At 48.2% G+C, this 20,293-nt stretch overlaps 1 protein-coding gene across 2 annotated transcripts in view; it reads left to right on the top strand.

Annotated features, from left to right (window-relative positions):
- Positions 1 to 20,293, top strand: part of TCTN2 (tectonic family member 2) — a 111,409-nt gene that overhangs the window by 26,054 nt on the left and 65,062 nt on the right. For both annotated transcript variants that reach the window (XM_063964485.1, XM_063964484.1), the window contains exons 7-8: positions 16,313 to 16,445; positions 17,097 to 17,238. In XM_063964485.1, coding sequence (XP_063820555.1) covers positions 16,313 to 16,445; positions 17,097 to 17,238 — 275 coding nt within the window. The remainder of the gene's footprint in view (positions 1 to 16,312; positions 16,446 to 17,096; positions 17,239 to 20,293) is intronic.

Genomic DNA, 20,293 nt, shown 5'->3' with positions numbered 1-20,293 from the left:
GAGGTCCAGAGGTCCGGAAACAGGCGGCAGAAGACTTTCAGTCTTCATAAGGTAGCGCACAGCACTGCAGCTGTGCGCCATTGTTGTCAGCACACTTCATACCAGCGGTCACTGAGGGTGCAGGGCGCTGGGGGGGGCGCCCTGGGCAGCAATGTATTATACCTTTTTTATGGCTAAAATACATCACATATAGCCCTTGAGGCTATATGGATGTATTTAACCCCTGCCAGATCTCACAAACTCCGGGAGAAGAGCCCGCCGTTTTAGGGGGCGGGGCCTATTCTCCTCAGCACACGGCGCCATTTTCCTGCTCAGCTCTGCTGTGAGGAAGGCTCCCAGGCTCTCCCTTGCACTGCACTACAGAAACAGGGTTAAAACAGAGAGGGGGGGCACTTATTTGGCGATATGATTACATATGTGAAAATGCTATAAGGGAAAACACTTGTATAAGGGGTTGTCCCTGTATAATTATAGCGTTTTTGGTGTGTGCTGGCAAACTCTCCCTCTGTCTCCCCAAAGGGCTAGTGGGGTCCTGTCCTCTATCAGAGCATTCCCTGTGTGTGTGCTGTGTGTCGGTACGTGTGTGTCGACATGTAGGAGGACGATGTTGGTGAGGAGGCGGAGCAAATTGCCTGTATTGGTGATGTCACTCTCTAGGGAGTCGACACCGGAATGGATGGCTTATTTAGGAATTACGTGATAATGTCAACACGATGCAAGGTCGGTTGACGACATGAGACGGCCGGCAAACAAATTAGTACCTGTCCAGGCGTCTCAGACACCGTCAGGGGCTTGTAAAAGACGCCCATTTACCTCAGTTGGTCGACACAGACACGGACACTGACTTCAGTGTCGACGGTGAAGAAACAAACGTATTTTCCTTTAGGGCCACACGTTACATGTTAAGGGCAATGAAGGAGGTGTTACATATTTCTGATACTACAAGTACCACAAATAAGGGTATTATGTAGGGTGGGAATAATCTACTTGTAGTTTTTCCTGAATCAGATAAATTAAAGTGTGTGATGATACGTGGGTTTCCTCCGATAGAAAATTATTGGAGGTATACCTTTTCCCGCCAGAAGTGAGGGCGAGTTGGGAAACACACCTTAGGGTGGATAAGGCGCTCACACGCTTATAAAAACAAGTGGCGTTACCGTCTCCAGATACGGCCGCCCTCAAAGAGCCAGCTGATAGGAAGCTGAAAAATATCCTAAAAAGTATATACACACATACTGGTGTTATACTACGACCAGCAATCGCCTCAGCCTGGATGTGCAGCGCTGGGGGGGCTTGGTCGGATTTCCTGACTGAAAATATTGATACCCTTGACAGGAACAATATTTTATTGACTATAGAGCATTTTAAGGATGCATTTCTATATATGCGAGATGCGCAGAGGGATATTTGCATTCTGGCATCAAGAGTAGATGTGATGTCCATATCTGCCAGACGATGTTTATAGACACGACAGTGGTCAGGTGATGCAGATTCCAGACGGCACATGGAAGTATTGCCGTATAAAGGGGCGGTCCATCAGACCTGGTGGCCATGGCAACAGCTGGAAAATCCACTTTTGTTACCCCAAGTCACATCTCAGCAGAAAAGGACACAGTCTTTTCAGTCTCAGTCCTTTCGTACCCATAAAGGCAGGCGGGCAAAAGGCCAGTCATATCTGCCCAGGGTTAGAGGAAAGGGAAGAAGACTGCAGCAGGCAGCCCATTCCCAGGAACAGAAGTCCTCCACAGCTTCTGCCAAGTCCGCAGCATGACGCTGGGGCCATACAAGCGGACTCAGGTGCGGTGGGGGGTCATCTCAAGAGTTTCAGCACGCAGTGGGCTCACTCGCAAGTGGACTCCTGGATCCTACACGTAGTATCCCAGGTGTACATTGGAAATTCGAGACGTCTTCCCCTCACAAGTTCCTGAAGTCTGCTTTACCAACGTCTCCCTCCGACAGGGAGGGAGTATTGGAAAAAAATTCACAGGCTGTATTCCCAGCAGGTGATAATCAAAGTACCCCTCCTACAACAAGGGAAGGGGTATTATTCCACACTATATTGTGGTACTGAAGCCAAACGGCTCGGTGAGATCTAAAAGATTTGAACAATTACATACAAGGGTTCAAATCAAGATGGAGTCACTCAGAGCAGTGATAGCGAACCAGGACGATATGGTGTCACTGGATATCAGGGACGCTTACCTACATGTCCAAATTTTGCCCTTCTCACCAAGGGTATCTCAGGTTCGTGGTACAGAACTGTCACTATCAGTTCAGACGCTGCCGTTTGGATTGCCCACGGCACCCCGGGTCTTTACCATGGTAATGGCCGAAATGATGATTCTTCCTAAAAGAAATATGGACGCTTTCCTGATAAGGGCAAGGTCCAGAGAACAGTTGGCGGTCGGAGTAGCACTATCTCAAGTAGTTCTACGACAGCACGAGTGGATTCTAAATATTCCAAAATCGCAGCTTTTTCCGACGACACGTCTAATGTTCCTAGGAATGATTCTGGACACAGTCCAGAAAAGGATGTTTTCTCCCGGAGAAGAAGACCAGGGAGTTATCCGAGCTAGTCAGGAACCTCCTAAAACCAGGAAAAGTATCAGTGCATCATTGCACAAGGGTCCTGTGAAAAATGGTGGTTTCTTACAAAGCGATCCCATTCGGTAGATTTCACGCAAGAACCTTTCAGTGGAATCTGCTGGGAAAATGGTCCGGATCGCATCTTCAGATGCATCAGCGGACAACCCTGTCTCCAAGGACAAGGGTGTTTTCTTCTGCGGTGGCTGCAGAGTGCTCATCTATGAAAGGGCCGCAGATTCGACATTCAGGACTGGGTCCTGGTGACCACGGATGCCAGCCTGAGTGGCTGGGGAGCAGTCACACAAGGAAAAAATTTCCAGGGAGTGTGATCAAGTCTGGAGACTTCTCTCCACATAAATATACTGGAGCTAAGGGCAATTTACAAGGCTCTAAGCTTAGCAAGACCTCTGCTTCAAGGTCAGCCGGTATTGATCCAGTGGGACAACATCACGGCAGTCGCCCACGTAAACAGACAGGGCGGCACATGAAGCAGGAGGGAAATGGCAGAAACTACAAGGATTCTTCGCTGGGCGAAAAATCATGTGATAACACTCTCAGCAGTGTTAATTCCGGGAGTGGAAAACTGGGAAGCAAACTTCCTCAGCAGGCATAACCTCCACCCGGGAGAGTGGGGACTTCAGCGGGAAGTCTTCCACATGATTGTAAACCGTTGGGAAAAACCAAAGGTGGACATGATGGCGTCCCGCCTGAACAAAAAACTAGACAAATATTGCGCCAGGTCAAGGGACCCTCAGGCAATAGCGGTGGACGCTCTGGTAACACTGTGGGTGTACCAGTCAGGGTATGTGTTCCCTCCTATGCATCTCATACCAAAAGTACTGAGAATCATAAGAAGGAGATGAGTAAGAACGATACTCGTGGTTCCGGATGGGTCAAGAAGGACTTGGTACCCGGAACTTCAAGAGATGCTCACGGAAGAACCGTGGCCTCTACCTTTAAGAAAGGACCTGCTCCAGCAGGGGCCTTGTCTGTTCCAAGACTTACCGCGGCTGCGTTTGACGGCATGGCAGTTGAACGCCGGATCCTGAAAGGGCATTCCAGATGAAGTCATCCCTACCCTGGTCGAAGCCAGGAAGGATGTAACCGCAAAACATTTTCACCGCATTTGGCGAAAATATTTTGCGTGGTGTGAGGCCAAGAAGGTCCCTACAGAGGATTTCCAACTGGGTCGTTTCCTACATTTCCTGAAAACAGGACTGTCTATGGGCCTAAAATTAGGGTCCATTAAGGTTCAAATTTCGACCCTGTCAAATTTCTTCCAGAAAGAACTGGCTTCAGTGCCTGAAGTTCAGACGTTTGTAAAAGGGGTACTGCATATACAGCCTCCTTTTGTGCCCCCAGTGGCACCTTGGGATCTCAATGTTGTTTTGAGTTTCCTAAAGTCACATTGGTAATCCACTCACCACTGTGGAATTAAAATATTTCACATGGAAGGTGAAGATTCTATTAGCCCTGGCTTCAGCCAGGCGTGTGTCAGAATGGGCGGCTTTATCATATAAAAGCCCTTACTTAATTTTTCATTCTGACAGGGCAGAATTGAGGACTCGTCCTCAATTTCTCCTTAAGGTGTTTTCTGTTTTTCACATGAACCAACCTATTGTGGTACCTGCGGCTACTAGGGACTTGGAGGACTCCAAGTTACTTGACGTTGTCAGGGCCCTGAAAATATATGTTTCCAGGACGACTGGAGTCAGAAAATCTGACTCGCTGTTTAGCCTGTATGCACCCAACAAGATGGGTGTTCCTGCTTCTAAGCAGACGATTGCTCGCTGGATTTGTGGTACAATTCAGCTTGCACATTCTGTGGCAGGCTTGCCACAGCCAAAATCAGTAAAAGCCCATTCCACAAGGAAGTGGGCTCATCTTGGGCGGCTGCCCGAGGTGTCTCGGCTTTACAACTTTGCCGAGCTGCTACTTGGTCAGGGGCACACCCTGACTGAGGAGGACCTGGAGTTCTCTCATTCGGTGCTGCAGAGTCATCCGCACTCTCCCGCCCGTTTGGGAGCTTTGGTATAATCCCCATGGTCCTGACGGAGTCCCCAGCATCCACTTAGGACGTTAGAGAAAATAAGAATTTACTTACCGATAATTCTATTTCTCGTAGTCCGTAGTGGATGCTGGGCGCCCATCCCAAGTGCGGATTGTCTGCAATACTTGTACATAGTTATTGTTACAAAAATTGGGTTATTCTTGTTGTGAGCCATCTTTTCAGAGGCTCCTTCGTTGTGATCATACTGTTAACTGGGTTCAGATCACAGGTTGTACGGTGTGATTGGTGTGGCTGGTATGAGTCTTACCCGGGATTCAATATCCTTCCTTATTATGCACGCTCGTCCGGGCACAGTATCCTAACTGAGGCTTGGAGGAGGGTCATAGGGGGAGGAGCCAGTGCACACCACCTGATCCTAAAGCTTTTATTATTGTGCCCTGTCTCCTGCGGAGCCGCTAAACCCCATGGTCCTGACGGAGTCCCCAGCATCCACTACGGACTACGAGAAATAGAATTATCGGTAAGTAAATTCTTATTATTATATAGCGCAGCAAATTCCGTCGCTCTGAGGGGGCCCCAGAGATATCACTGTACCGGGCCCCAAGATGTCTGTTGCCGGCCCTGGCTGGGGGGGGCGCCCTGGGCAGCAATGAAAGTACCTATGCTGGCTAAATATACATCACATATAGCCTCTGGGGCTATATGGATGTATTTAACCCCTGCCAGGTTGTCAGAAAAACGGGAGAAGAAGCCCGCCGAAAAGGGGGCGGGGCCTATTCTCCTCAGCACACAGCGCCATTTTCCCTCACAGAACTGCTGGTGGGAAGGCTCCCAGGCTCTCCCCTGCACTGCACTACAGAAACAGGGTTAAAACAGAGAGGGGGGGCATTTTTGTGGCGATATTATTACATATTAAGATGCTATAAGGGAAAACACTTATATAAGGTTGTCCCTGTAAAATTATAGCGTTTTGGTGTGTGCTGGCAAACTCTCCCTCTGTCTCCCCAAAGGGCTAGTGGGGTCCTGTCCTCTATCAGAGCATTCCCTGTGTGTGTGCTGTGTGTCGGTACGTGTGTGTCGACATGTATGAGGACGATGTTGGTGAGGAGGCGGAGCAATTGCCTGTAATGGTGATGTCACTCTCTAGGGAGTCGACACCGGAATGGATGGCTTATTTAGGGAATTACGTGATAATGTCAACACGCTGCAAGGTCGGTTGACGACATGAGACGGCCGGCAAACCAATTAGTACCTGTCCAGGCGTCTCAAACACCGTCAGGGGCTTTAAAACGCCCATTACCTCAGTCGGTCGACACAGACACGGACACTGACTCCAGTGTCGACGGTGAAGAAACAAACGTATTTTCCATTAGGGCCACACGTTACATGTTAAGGGCAATGAAGGAGGTGTTACATATTTCTGATACTACAAGTACCACAAAAAAGGGTATTATGTGGGGTGTGAAAAAACTACCTGTAGTTTTTCCTGAATCAGATAAATTAAATGAAGTGTGTGATGATGCGTGGGTTTCCCCCGATAGAAAATTATTGGCGTTATACCCTTTTCCGCCAGAAGTTAGGGCGCGTTGGGAAACACCCCCTAGGGTGGATAAGGCGCTCACACGCTTATCAAAACAAGTGGCGTTACCGTCTCCAGATACGGCCGCCCTCAAGGAGCCAGCTAATAGGAGGCTGGAAAATATCCTAAAAAGTATATACACACATACTGGTGTTATACTGCGACCAGCGATCGCCTCAGCCTGGATGTGCAGCGCTGGGGTGGCTTGGTCGGATTCCCTGACTGAAAATATTGATACCCTTGACAGGGACAGTATTTTATTGACTATAGAGCATTTAAAGGATGCATTACTATATATGAGAGATGCACAGAGGGATATTTGCACTCTGGCATCAAGAGTAAATGCAATGTCCATGTCTGCCAGAAGATGTTTATGGACACGACAGTGGTCAGGGGATGCAGATTCCAAACGGCACATGGAAGTATTGCCGTATAAAGAAAAAGACACCGTCTTTCAGCCTCAGTCCTTTCGTCCCCATAAGGGCAAGTGGGCAAAAGGCCAGTCATATCTGCCCAGGGGTAGAGGAAAGGGAAGAAGACTGCAGCAGGCAGCCCCTTCCCAGGAACAGAAGCCCTCCACCGCTTCTGCCAAGTCCTCAGCATGACGCTGGGGCCGTACAAGCGGACTCAAAGGCGGTGGGGGGTCGTCTCAAGAGTTTCAGCGCGCAGTGGGCTCACTCGCAAGTGGACCCCTGGATCCTAGAAGTAGTATCCCAGGGGTACAGATTGGAAATTCGAGACGTCTCCCCCTCGCAGGTTCCTGAAGTCTGCTGTACCAACGTCTCCCTCCGACAGGGAGGCAGTATTGGAAACAATTCACAAGCTGTATTCCCAGCAGGTGATAATCAAAGTACCCCTCCTACAACAAGGAAAGGGGTATTATTCCACACTATTTGTGGTACTGAAGCCAGACGGCTCGGTGAGATCTATTCTAAATCTGAAATCTTTGAACACTTACATACAAAGGTTCAAATCAAGATGGAGTCACTCAGAGCAGTGATAGCGAACCAGGAAGAAGGGGACTATATGGTGTCCCTGGACATCAAGGATGCTTACCTCCATGTCCCAAATTGCCCTTCTCACCAAGGGTACCTCAGGTTCGTGGTACAGAACTGTCACTATCAGTTTCAGATGCTGCCGTTTGGATTGTCCACGGCACCACGGGTCTTTACCAAGGTAATGGCCGAAATGATGATTCTTCTTCAAAGAAAAGGCGTCTTAATTATCCCTTACTTGGACGATCTCCTGATAAGGGCAAGGTCCAGAGAACAGTTGGAGGTCGGAGTAGCACTATCTCAAGTATTTCTACGACAGCACGGATGGATTCTAAATATTCCAAAATCGCAGCTGATTCCGACGACACGTCTGCTGTTCCTAGGGATGATTCTGGACACAGTCCAGAAAAAGGTGTTTCTCCCGGAGGAGAAAGCCAGGGAGTTATCCGAGCTAGTTAGGAACCTCCTAGAACCAGGCCAAGTGTCAGTGCATCAATGCACAAGAGTCCTGGGAAAAATGGTGGCTTCTTACAAAGCGATTCCATTCGGCAGATTTCACGCAAGAATTTTTCAGTGGGATCTGCTGGACGAATGGTCCGGATCGCATTTTCAGATGCATCAGCGGATAATCCTGTCTCCAAGGACAAGGGTGTCTCTTCTGTGGTGGCTGCAGAGTGCTCATCTACTAGAGGGCAGCAGATTCGGCATTCAGGACTGGGTCCTGGTGACCACGGATGCCAGCCTGAGAGGCTGGGGAGCAGTCACACAGGGAAGAAATTTCCAAGGAGTGTGGTCAAGTCTGGAGACTTCTCTCCAAATAAATATACTGGAGCTAAGGGCAAGTTACAATGCTCTGAGCCTAGGAAGACCTCTGCTTCAAAGTCAACTGGTGCTGATCCAGTCGGACAACATCACGGCAGTCGCCCACGTAAACAGACAGGGCGGCACAAGAAGCAGGAGGGCAATGGCAGCAAGGATTCTTCGCTGGGCGAAAAATCATGTGATAACACTGTCAGCGGTGTTCATTCCAGGAGTGGACAACTGGGAAGCAGACTTCCTCAGCAGGCACAACCTCCACCCGGGAGAGTGGGGACTTCATCTGGAAGTCTTCCACATGATTGTGAACCGTTGGGAAAGACCAAAGGTGGACATGATGGCGTCCCGTCTGAACAAAAAACTGGACAGGTATTGCGCCAGGTCAAGAGACCCTCAGGCAATAGCTGGGACGCTCTGGTAACACCGTGGGTGTACCAGTCGGTGTATGTGTTCCCTCCTCTGCCTCTCATACCCAAGGTACTGAGAATTATAAGACGGAGAGGAGTAAGAACTATACTCGTGGCTCCGGATTGGCCAAGAAGGACTTGGTACCCGGAACTTCAAGAGATACTAAGAAGGGACTTGCTTCAGCAAGGATCATGTCTGTTCCAAGACTTATCGCGGCTGCGTTTGACGGCATGGCGGTTGAACGCCGGATCCTAAGGGAAAAAGGCATTCCGGAAGAGGTCATCCCTACCCTGGTCAGAGCCAGGAAGGAGGTGACCGCACAATATTATCACCGCATTTGGCGAAAATATGTTGCATGGTGTGAGGCCAGGAAGGCCCCCACGGAGGAATTTCAACTCGGTCGATTCCTGCATTTCCTGAAAACAGGACTGTCTATGGGCCTCAAATTAGGGTCCATTAAGGTTCAAATTTCGGCCCTGTCGATTTTCTTCCAGAAAGAATTGGCTTCAGTTCCTGAAGTCCAGAAGTTTGTCAAGGGAGTACTGCATATACAACCCCCTTTTGTGCCTCCAGTGGCACTGTGGGATCTCAACGTAGTTCTGGGATTCCTCAAATCACATTGGTTTAAACCGCTCAAATCTGTGGATTTGAAATATCTCACATGGAAAGTGACCATGCTGTTGGCCCTGGCCTCGGCCAGGCGAGTGTCAGAATTGGCGGCTTTGTCTCACAAAAGCCCATATCTGATTGTCCATTCGGACAGGGCAGAGCTGCGGACTCGTCCCCAGTTTCTCCCTAAGGTGGTGTCAGCGTTTCACCTGAACCAGCTTATTGTGGTACCTGCGGCTACTAGGGACTTGGAGGACTCCAAGTTGCTAGATGTTGTCAGGGCCCTGAAAATATATGTTTCCAGGACGGCTGGAGTCAGGAAAACTGACTTGCTGTTATCCTGTATGCACCCAACAAACGGGGTGCTCTTGCTTCTAAGCAGACGATTGCTAGTTGGATGTGTAGTACAATTCAGCTTGCACATTCTGTGGCAGGCCTGCCACAGCCAAAATATGTAAATGCCCATTCCACAAGGAAGGTGGGCTCATCTTGGGCGGCTGCCCGAGGGGTCTCGGCTTTACAACTTTGCCGAGCTGCTACTTGGTCAGGGGCAAACACGTTTGCAAAATTCTACAAATTTGATACCCTGGCTGAGGAGGACCTGGAGTTCTCTCATTCGGTGCTGCAGAGTCATCCGTACTCTCCCGCCCGTTTGGGAGCTTTGGTATAATCCCCATGGTCCTTACGGAGTCCCCAGCATCCACTTAGGACGTCAGAGAAAATAAGAATTTACTTACCGATAATTCTATTTCTCGTAGTCCGTAGTGGATGCTGGGCGCCCATCCCAAGTGCGGATTGTCTGCAATACTTGTACATAGTTATTGTTACAAAAATCGGGTTATTATTGTTGTGAGCCATCTTTTCAGAGGCTCCGCTGTTATCATGCTGTTAACTGGGTTCAGATCACAGGTTGTACAGTGTGATTGGTGTGGCTGGTATGAGTCTTACCCGGGATTCAAAATCCTTCCTTATTGTGTACGCTCGTCCGGGCACAGTATCCTAACTGAGGCTTGGAGGAGGGTCATAGGGGGAGGAGCCAGTGCACACCACCTGATCCTAAAGCTTTTACTTTTGTGCCCTGTCTCCTGCGGAGCCGCTATTCCCCATGGTCCTTACGGAGTCCCCAGCATCCACTACGGACTACGAGAAATAGAATTATCGGTAAGTAAATTCTTATTTTTTCTCTTTTGTCCTAGAGGATGCTGGGGACTCCGTAAGGACCATGGGGTATAGACGGGCTCCGCAGGAGACATGGGCACGCTAAGACTTTAGAATCGGTGTGCACTGGCTCCTCCCTCTATGCCCCTCCTCCAGACCTCAGTTAGATCCTGTGCCCAGAGGAGACTGGATGCACTGCAGGGGAGCTCTACTGAGTTTCTCTGAAAAGACTTTTGTTAGGTTTTTTATTTTCAGGAAGCACTGTTGGCAACAGGCTCCCTGCATCGTGGGACAGAGGGGACAGAAGCAGACCTACTTAAGTGATAGGCTCTGTTTCTTAGGCTAGTGGACACCATTAGCTCCAGAGGGTCGGAACACAGGTGTCGTCCTCGCTGTTCGTCCCGGAGCCGCGCCGCCGTCCTCCTCACAGAGCCGGAAAATAGAAGCCGGGTGAGTATAAGAAGAAAGAAGACTTCACAGGTGGCAGAAGACTTCAGATCTTCACTGAGGTACCGCGCAGCGGTCACGCTGCGCGCCATTGCTCCCACACTCACACACACATAAGGCACTGTAAGGGTGCAGGGCGCAGGGGAAAGGGGGGGGCGCCCTGGGCAGCAATAATAACCTCAAGGGACACTGGCCAGCATAATAGATACTGCGGAGGCAGTATATTACAAAACCCCCACCAGTATAAATAATTTGAGCGGGACCGAAGCCCGCCGTTGAGGGGGCGGAGCTTGATCCTCCAGCACTAACCAGCGCCATTTTCTCCACAGCAAGCTGCAGAGAAGCTGCTCCCCGGACTCTCCCCTGCTGAACACAAGTACAGAGGGCAAAAACGAGGGGAGGGCACATTTAATTGGCGCAGTAAGTGTATTATATATCTATAAAAGCGCTGTACAGACTGGGACTTTGTTCCAGTGTCCAGTGGCGCTGGGTGTGTGCTGGCATACTCTCTCTCTGTCTCTCCAAGGGGCCTTATTGGGGGGCTGTCCCCATATTTGTATATCCCAGTGTGTGTGGGGGTGTCAGTACGTGTGTGTCGGCATGTCTGAAGCGGAAGGCTCGTCTAGGGAGGAGGCAGAGCAGATGATTGTGGTGTCTCCGTCGGCACCGCCGACACCTGATTGGTTGGATATGTGGAATGTTTTAAATGCAAATGTGACTTTATTACATAAAAGATTGGACAAAGCAGAGTCCAGGGAAAAAGCTGGGAGTCAATCCATGGCTTTGACTGTGTCACAAGGCCCTTCGGGGTCTCATAAACGTCCCCTTTCCCAGATAGCAGACACTGATACCGACACGGATTCTGACTCCAGTGTCGACTATGATGATGCGAGGTTACACCCAAGGGTGGCCAAGAGCATTCATTATATGATTATTGCAATAAAAGATGTTTTGCATATCACAGAGGACCCCTCTGTCTCTGACACGAAGATCTGCATGTTTAAGGAAAAGAAACCTGAGGTAACGTTTCCCCCATCTCATGAGCTGAACGCCTTATTTGAAAAAGCTTGGCAAACTCCAAACAAGAAACTGCAGATTCCCAAGAGAATTATTATGGCGTATCCTTTACCCTCACAGGACAGGTTACGATGGGAATCCTCACCCACGGTGGACAAGGCTTTAACGTGCTTGTCCAAAAAGGTTGCGCTACCATCTCCAGACACGGAAGCCCTCAAGGATCCTGCTGATCGCAGACAGGAAACTACCTTAAAATCAATTTATACGCATACGGGAGCCTTGCTCAGACCGGCAGTAGCGTCGGCATGCGTGGGTAGCGCAATTGCAGCATGGGCAGATAACTTGTCATCTGACATTGACACCCTAGATAAGGATAGCATTTTGTTGACCTTGGATCACATTAAAGACGCAGCGTTATATATGAGAGAGGCTGCGAGGTACATTGGGCTGTTGGGCTCAACAGCCAATGCCATGGCAATTTCTGCTAGACGGTCCCTGTGGACCCGCCAATGGACGGGTGATGCCGATTCAAAAAGACATATGGAAACTTTACCTTACAAAGGTGAGGTTTTATTTGGGGAGGGCCTCGCGGACCTGGTTTCCACGGCTACCCCCACAGCAAAAGAAAACACCTCAATATCAGATGCAGTCCTTTCGGTCGCATAAGTTCAGAAAGGGTCGGGGCTCTTCCTTCATCGCCAGAAGTGAAGGTAGAGGGAAAAGAACGCCTGCTACGGCTAGTTCCCAGGAACAAAAGTCCTCCCCGGCCTCTACAAAATCCACCGCATGACGCTGGTGCTCCGCTGAGGGAGTCCGCACCGGTGGGGGCACGTCTTCGACTCTTCAGCCAGGTCTGGGTTCAGTTGGATTTGGATCCTTGGGCGATCGAAATTGTATCCCAAGGCTACAAGCTGGAGTTCGAAGAAGTGCCTCCTCGCTGATTTTTCAAATCGGCTTTGCCAGCTTCTCCCCCAGAGAGGGAAATAGTTTTAGCTGCCATTCAAAAGCTGTGTCAACAGCAAGTGATTATCAAAGTTCCCCTAATGCAACAGGGAAAAGGGTACGATTCAACCCTGTTTGTGGTCCCGAAACCGGATGGCTCGGTCAGACCCATTCTGAATCTAAAATCTCTGAACCTGTATTTGAAAAGGTTCAAATTCAAGATGGAATCTCTCCGGGCAGTGATCTCCAGCCTGGAAGGGGGGGATTTTATGGTATCACTAGACATAAAGGATGCATACCTTCATGTCCCCATTTATCCCCCTCATCAGGCGTACCTGCGATTCGCTGTACAGGATAGTCATTACCACTTTCAGACGTTGCCGTTTGGGCTTTCCACGGCCCCGAGGATTTTCACCAAGGTAATGGCGGAAATGATGGTGCTCCTGCGCAGGCAAGGAGTCACAATTATCCCATACTTGGACAATCTCCTGATAAAAGCGAGATCGAGAGATCAATTACCGAAAAGCATGTCGCTCTTCATGAGAGTGCTGCAGCAACACGGCTGGATCCTAAATCTACCAAAGTCGCAGTTGATTCCAACAACTCGGCTATCATTTTTGGGTATGATTCTGGACACGGAAATGAAGAGGGATTTTCTCCCAACGGAAAAAGCCCAGGAAGTCCAGAACATGGTCAGGGACCTGCTAAAACCAAAAAGAGTGTCAGTTCATCAATGCACTCGAGTATTGGGAAAAATGGTGGCGGCCTACGAGGCCATCCCCTTCGGCAGGTTCTATGCGAGAACGTTTCAGTGGGACCTTCTGGACAAGTGGTCGGGGTCCCATCTACAAATACATCAGAAAATAAGCCTGTACCCCAGGGCCAGGGTGTCTCTCCTGTGATGGCTTCAGAGTGCTCACCTCCTAGAGGGTCGCAGGTTCGGCATTCAAGACTGGGTTCTAGTGACCACGGACATGAGCCTCCGAGGATGGGGAGCAGTCACACAAGGAAGAAATTTTCAGGGACTGTGGTCAAGCGAGGAGGCTTGTCTACACATCAACGTGCTGGAATTAAGGGCCATATACAACGCCCTACGACAAGCGGAGAATCTTCTTTGCGACCTACCCGTTCTGATTCAGTCAGACAATGTCACAGCCGTGGCGCATGTAAACCGCCAAGGCGGGACAAGGGGCAGAGTGGCAATGGCGGAAGCCACCAGGATTCTTCGCTGGGCGGAAAATCACGTAAGCGCTCTGTCAGCAGTCTTCATTCCGGGAGTAGACAACTGGGAAGCAGACTTCCTCAGCAGACACGATCTCCATCCAGGAGAGTGGGGTCTTCATCAAGACGTTTTCGCAGAGATAACAAGTTGTTGGGGACTTCCTCAAATAGACATGATGGCGTCACGCCTCAACAAGAAACTTCGGATGTATTGTTCCAGGTCGAGGGACCCTCAGGCAGTAGCGGTGGACGCCCTGGTGACACCATGGGTTTTTCAGTCGGTATATGTGTTCCCTCCTCTTCCGCTCATCTCAAAAATATTGAGAATCATAAGACGAACAAGAGTGCAGACAATACTCATTGTTCCAGATTGGCCTCGAAGGGCCTGGTATTCAGATCTTCAGGAAATGATCGTAGAAGATCCGTGGCCTCTTCCTCCCAGGGAGGACCTGTTGCAACAGGGGCCTTGTGTGTTCCAAGACTTACCGCGGTTACTTTTGACGGTATGGCGGTTGAACACCAAATCCTAGCTAGGAAAGGTATTCCGGGGGAAGTCATCCCTACTCTGATCAAAGCTAGGAAGGAGGTAATGGCGAGGCATTATCACCGTATCTGGAGGAAATATAAGTCTTGGTGTGAAACCAAGAATGCTCCGACGGAAGATTTTCAGCTGGGTCGTTTTCTCCATTTTCTACAGACAGGAGTGGATATGGGCCTAAAGTTAGGCTCCATTAAGGTGCAGATTTCGGCCTTATCTATATTCTTTCAGAAGGAATTGGCTTCTCTCCCAGAAGTCCAGACTTTTGTAAAGGGAGTGCTGCACATCCAACCTCCTTTTGTGCCCCCAGTGGCACCGTGGGACCTTAATGTGGTGTTACAGTTCCTTAAGTCACACTGGTTTGAACCTCTTCAAACGGTTGAATTAAAATTTCTCACTTGGAAAGTGGTCATGTTGTTGGCCTTGGCATCTGCGAGGCGGGTGTCCGAATTGGCGGCCTTGTCTCACAAGAGCCCCTATCTGATTTTCCATGTGGATCGAGCGGAGTTGAGAACTCGTCCTCAATTTCTACCTAAGGTGGTTTCGTCGTTTCATATGAACCAACCTATTGTGGTGCCTGTGGCTACGGGGGACTTGGAGGATTCCAAGTCCCTTGATGTAGTCAGGGCCTTAAAAATGTATGTAGCCAGGACGGCTCGAGTTAGGAAAACAGAGGCCCTGTTTGTCCTATATGCGGCCAACAAGGTTGGCGCTCCTGCTTCTAAGCAGACTATTGCTCGCTGGATCTGTAACACGATTCAGCAGGCTCATTCTACGGCTGGATTGCCGTTACCTAATTTGGTAAAGGCCCATTCCACTAGGAAGGTGGGCTCTTCTTGGGCGGCTGCCCGAGGCGTCTCGGCATTACAGCTTTGCCGGCCAGCTACTTGGTCGGGTTCAAACACTTTTGCAAAATTCTACAAGTTTGATACCCTGGCTGAGGAGGACCTCATGTTTGCTCAGTCGGTGCTGCAGAGTCATCCGCACTCTCCCGCCCGGTCTGGAGCTTTGGTATAATCCCCATGGTCCTTACGGAGTCCCCAGCATCCTCTAGGACGTAAGAGAAAATAAGATTTTAAACCTACCGGTAAATCTTTTTCTCCTAGTCCGTAGAGGATGCGGGGCGCCTGTCCCAGTGCGGACTACATCTGCAAGACTTGTATATAGTTGTTGCTTACATAAGGGTTATGGTACAGTTGTGGTCAGTCTCTGGCTGATGCTGTTTTGTTCATGCGGTTAACTGGTTTAGTGTATGCCAGGTTGTACGGTATGTATGGTGTGGGCTGGTATGTATCTCGTCCTTAGATTAACAAAAAATCCTTTCTTCGTACTGTCCGTCTCCTCTGGGCACAGTCCTAACTGAGGTCTGGAGGAGGGGCATAGAGGGAGGAGCCGGTGCACACCCATTCTAAAGTCTTAGAGTGCCCATGTCTCCTGCGGAGCCCGTCTATACCCCATGGTCCTTACGGAGTCCCCAGCATCCTCTACGGACTAGGAGAAAAAGATTTACCGGTAGGTTTAAAATCTTATTTTTTTCTAGCTTGAGCTTTGTTACCGTCTACATTCAGTTGTTTTTTTCCCCTTTCTGCCTATTCTGTATTGCTGCTCGGCAAATTATTGTCATCCTTCAAATGGTGGCGGTTAGGGGAGGTGGAACTTTAGTACAATCCGTTATTAAGTATCAGCTTTAAATTGTCAGATATGTTAAAATCCATCATGGTATGGGAACTTTTTCATATACGCTGGATTGCTACACAATGCTTTCTCGTATTGGTATGTTAGGTGTGTTTGGCGTCTTTAGTTGATTTTACTTATTTACTAGTATATTGGGCCATGGGAATGTGCATGCCGCCGCTCAGACTGCTCACGTCAGTGTCAGGGCATGCTATTCATTGTTATTATACAGACTGTCTTCAAATATTTTACCTAAATTGCCCTATTTATTAACACTTTTTGACCAATTTGTTGTTCCTTTCTGTGCACAGGATCCCCTCCCAGGCGCCATCTTTCAATCTGAGCTTCCAGTCTATTTATGAAAGCACTCTCGGCACTTATAAACAAGGGGATGCCATTTTAATAAATCTTAATGGTTTCAGTGACTACTTTACAATCCCTCAGGTACCGTATGTCCTGTAGCACCTCAATACACTATTGATCCTGTTGCGTTTGGCGCAAAGACCCTAGTGTTAGCAGAAAAATACACTTGCTGATAATTTGGCCATTTAAACTTGAATTGCTATGGCAATGTTCTTTAATTGGTGAGAGATTTCTGGTTAAGTAAGGGTGTGAGAAACATCACTGATTTAACATATCCATATTTGTGAAAAAGTTATATAATGGACAAAGATGCCTGTAAATGCTTTTCTAGATATAACTTTGCATCAGTTATTTCTGCAGTATATCATATAATGCTTATATTTGTGACAGAACAACCCATATTTCCCCATCACTTCTTGACCATATACTGTATTATACACATATGTGATTTTTTACCTTACTACAAATGTGCTGTGATCATAGGAAATGACCAGTATCCAGACTGAATTGGTCATTATGGACTACAGCATATTTGCGCTTTTTGCTTTTAATAATAAAAGATAAGCCTGATCTTGTTGTGTAAAACATTTAAGTTTGCAATAAAAGCTGTTGCTAGTAAAGGAGGTGTTACTGAAGCCTATAGCTTGCGCATGCTCAGTGACTCTCAGTTGGTCCCCATTCTGCTCTGTGAGAATCGAAATCCAGACCAAACAAAGCATCTGTCTGTTTCAGCAATCTGGGATTGGGACATGTGTGGGCTACGCCCCTGTGACTTATCTACAGGATTTCAACACTACATGTGTTTCGTATATAACGACATGCTCAGATGTTCTGACTCTTGACTTGAATCCAGTGATAACAAATGGAAATGGAGGTAAGTTCTGAATTTACTATGTATCTCATTTTATTTCATCCAAGCAGGGAACAAAATCCAGAAAACAATCATCAATTTTGATGTTTTCCTCTAAATTGTATTTTATCAGTTTAACAGATCATTTTGTCAGTAGGAGTGCCTTCTAAGTTATTTTGTTGGCTTGGTCTACACCACAGCAGAATAGTACTATTTGTACTAACAGGTCTCTGTAATACATTCAGCCCTCCTGGCCTCATCATCTGGTCTCTGTAATACATTAAGCCCTCCTTGCCTCATCATCTGTATTGTTCAATCCCTAGAGTGCTTGAGATTTAACAACCACTACGCTGAGGAGAGAAGAATATTTACTTATGTTCACATCATACTATTTTCAGACACCTGTTTGCTACAGGGTGTATCTAACATACAATACATTGGAGGTTGCATTTGAGCATAGATTAGCATGTGCACGTGAGTCACTGGAGCATGGCCTCACATCATGCCCCCTTCTTCCTGCATCCCAGCCAAGCAGAGCACCAGGAGGAGGAGCTGCTTGGCCAAGTTTCCAGGCCAGAGTGGACCATTATTCTATGGCACGTCTGGCATTTTCCAGAAGTGGCAGGTGGCCAGTACGGTCCTGGAAACCTCCATCAGACCCCAGCTGACCCCCATTGGTTTGCCAACCCCTGCAGAACCGATCTTTTGTAAATTTACCCTCTTGAGTCAGCAGGAAGAGAGTGAATGGGGGGAGCAGAGGAGGAGCATAAGTGAAGCCAGGGAAGGAGTCCACAAATGGGAACAGTAGGGTTTGTGGCATCTTACAGCAAGTGACATTGCCTTGATGACTCAAATACAATACAGGTTGAGTATCCCATATCCAAATATTCCGAAATACGGAATATTCCGAAATACGGACTTTTTTGAGTGAGAGTGAGATAGTGAAACCTTTGTTTTCTGATGGCTCAATGTACACAAACTTTGTTTAATACACAAAGTTATTAATAATATTGTATTAAATGACCTTCAGGCTGTGTATATAAGGTGTATATGAAACATAAATGAATTGTGTGAATGTAGACACACTTTGTTTAATGCACAAAGTTATAAAAAATATTGGCTAAAATGACTTTCAGGCTGTGTGTACAAGGTGTATATGTAACATAAATGCATTCTGTGCTTAGATTTAGGTCCCATCACCATGATATCTCATTATGGTATCTAATTATTCCAAAATACGGAAAAATCCGATATCCAAAATACCTCTGGTCCCAAGCATTTTGGATAAGGGATACTCAACCTGTATAAATAAACACACTTAACTGCCCACTTCACTCGTGAAAACCAAATCCGGGACTGTCTACACAATCTGTGGCAAGACTTGGTGCCACCACAGGACACTTTTAGAAGTCTTGTAGAGTCCATGCCTCAACAGGGTTAGAGCTGTTTTGGCGGCAAGATCAGCAGGACCTACACAGTATTAGGCAGTTGATTTAAAAGTTGTGGCTGCATAGCAGGACACCCCACAAGACCTGCCGTTTTGGAGATGCTCTGAGCCAGTTGTTTACCCGTCATAATTTGGCCCTTGTCAAGGTCACACATTTTTCCTGCTTCCGACACATCAACTTCAAGAACTGATTGTTCACTTGCTGCCTAGTACAGTATATCCCACCCCTTGGCAGTTGCCATTGTAATAAGATAATCAATGTTATTCATTTGACTTTTAAAATTTACTTGATTCAGAAAAAGATCCCCAGACCATTTTGCTTCTTTCTCCATGTTTGACAGTTCATGTCACAAGAGATTATGTACTGAGTGGCAACGGAAATTTTAGAAAGACTGAAAAACATGGAGTATTAATTGCATTTTTTCACTGTTGGAATTAAACGCTTTGCTATGTCTGTACACTCAAGAATTGTTGTTTTTTCCAGTTTATTTGTTACTTACAGTACAAATATATTGTTTCTCTTGCGTCCTTGGAGATACTAGGAATCCGTTTAGTACCATGGGGTATAGACGGGTCCACTAGGAGCCTTGGGCACTTTAAGAAATTGATATTGTGCGCTGGCTTCTCCCTCTATGCCCCTCCTACCAGACTCAGTTTAGAAAATGTGCCCGGAGGAGCCGGTCATGTCGCTGAAGCTCCTGAAGAGTTTTCTGCATTTATTTTATCTGTTTGTTATTTTCAGGCAGGACTGGGTGGCACCAGCCTGCCTGCTTCGTGGGACTTGGGGAAGGAACAGCCCAGCCTCTTAAAGGGTTAATGGTCCCGTTCCCCGCTGACAGGACTGTAGCTCCTGAGGGAACTATTCGCAAGCCACACCACGGCGAGCATACATTCCCGCAGCACGCCGCCACCCCTAACAGAGCCAGAAGAAAGAAGAGTGGTGAGTACACAGCCGGCGTCCCGGTTAGTGGGTCGCCGGCCATTATGGCGGCATGAGGGTACGGAGATGCGCGGCTTCTACATGGGGTGGCTGGGCCTCCAGACTCAGTACACAGTGCAGACGCACGGCTTCTGAGGGGGTGAACTGAGTCTCAGTTCACTATATGTGTACACAGTACCTAGACTGGCATTAGAGACTTAAAAGGGGGCTGACTCCATTTTAGGAACAAATTACCTCAGCCAGTATAAAAAAGTGTGGAGAGACCGCGCGCCATTGAAGGGGCGGGGCTTAACTATGAGCGGATCTAGCAGCTCACCAGCGCCATTTTCCCTCTGCAGTGGACACAGACGCTGACTGACAGGGACGCGCAGCTCCTCCGGAGAGACTCCAGATTACCTCAGCGGTACCAGGGGATCATAGCGAGGGGGGAGGGGGAGAGCTTACTAGTGTACTAAGTCCCCATTCTCGGCACTTAGTCTGTGACCCAGCTAAGCTTGGCATTACCAGTAAAGGCGCTGTGTGCTGGCTCCATACTATCTCTGTGTCTCCCTGGAAGGGCTCTTTGTGGGTTAATTGTGCATTTAACCTGTTCGTGTGTGTGTGTGTGTGTGTGTGTGTGTGTGTGTGTGTGTGTGTGTGTGTGTGTGTGTGTGCTGTCACTGTCACAGTATGTCAGGCAAAGAGTGTGTTTC

The sequence above is a fragment of the Pseudophryne corroboree genome, chromosome 1 (genome assembly GCF_028390025.1).
Source record: "Pseudophryne corroboree isolate aPseCor3 chromosome 1, aPseCor3.hap2, whole genome shotgun sequence".
NCBI lineage: Eukaryota > Metazoa > Chordata > Amphibia > Anura > Myobatrachidae > Pseudophryne > Pseudophryne corroboree.
This window is presented reverse-complemented; position numbering and strand designations above follow the sequence as displayed.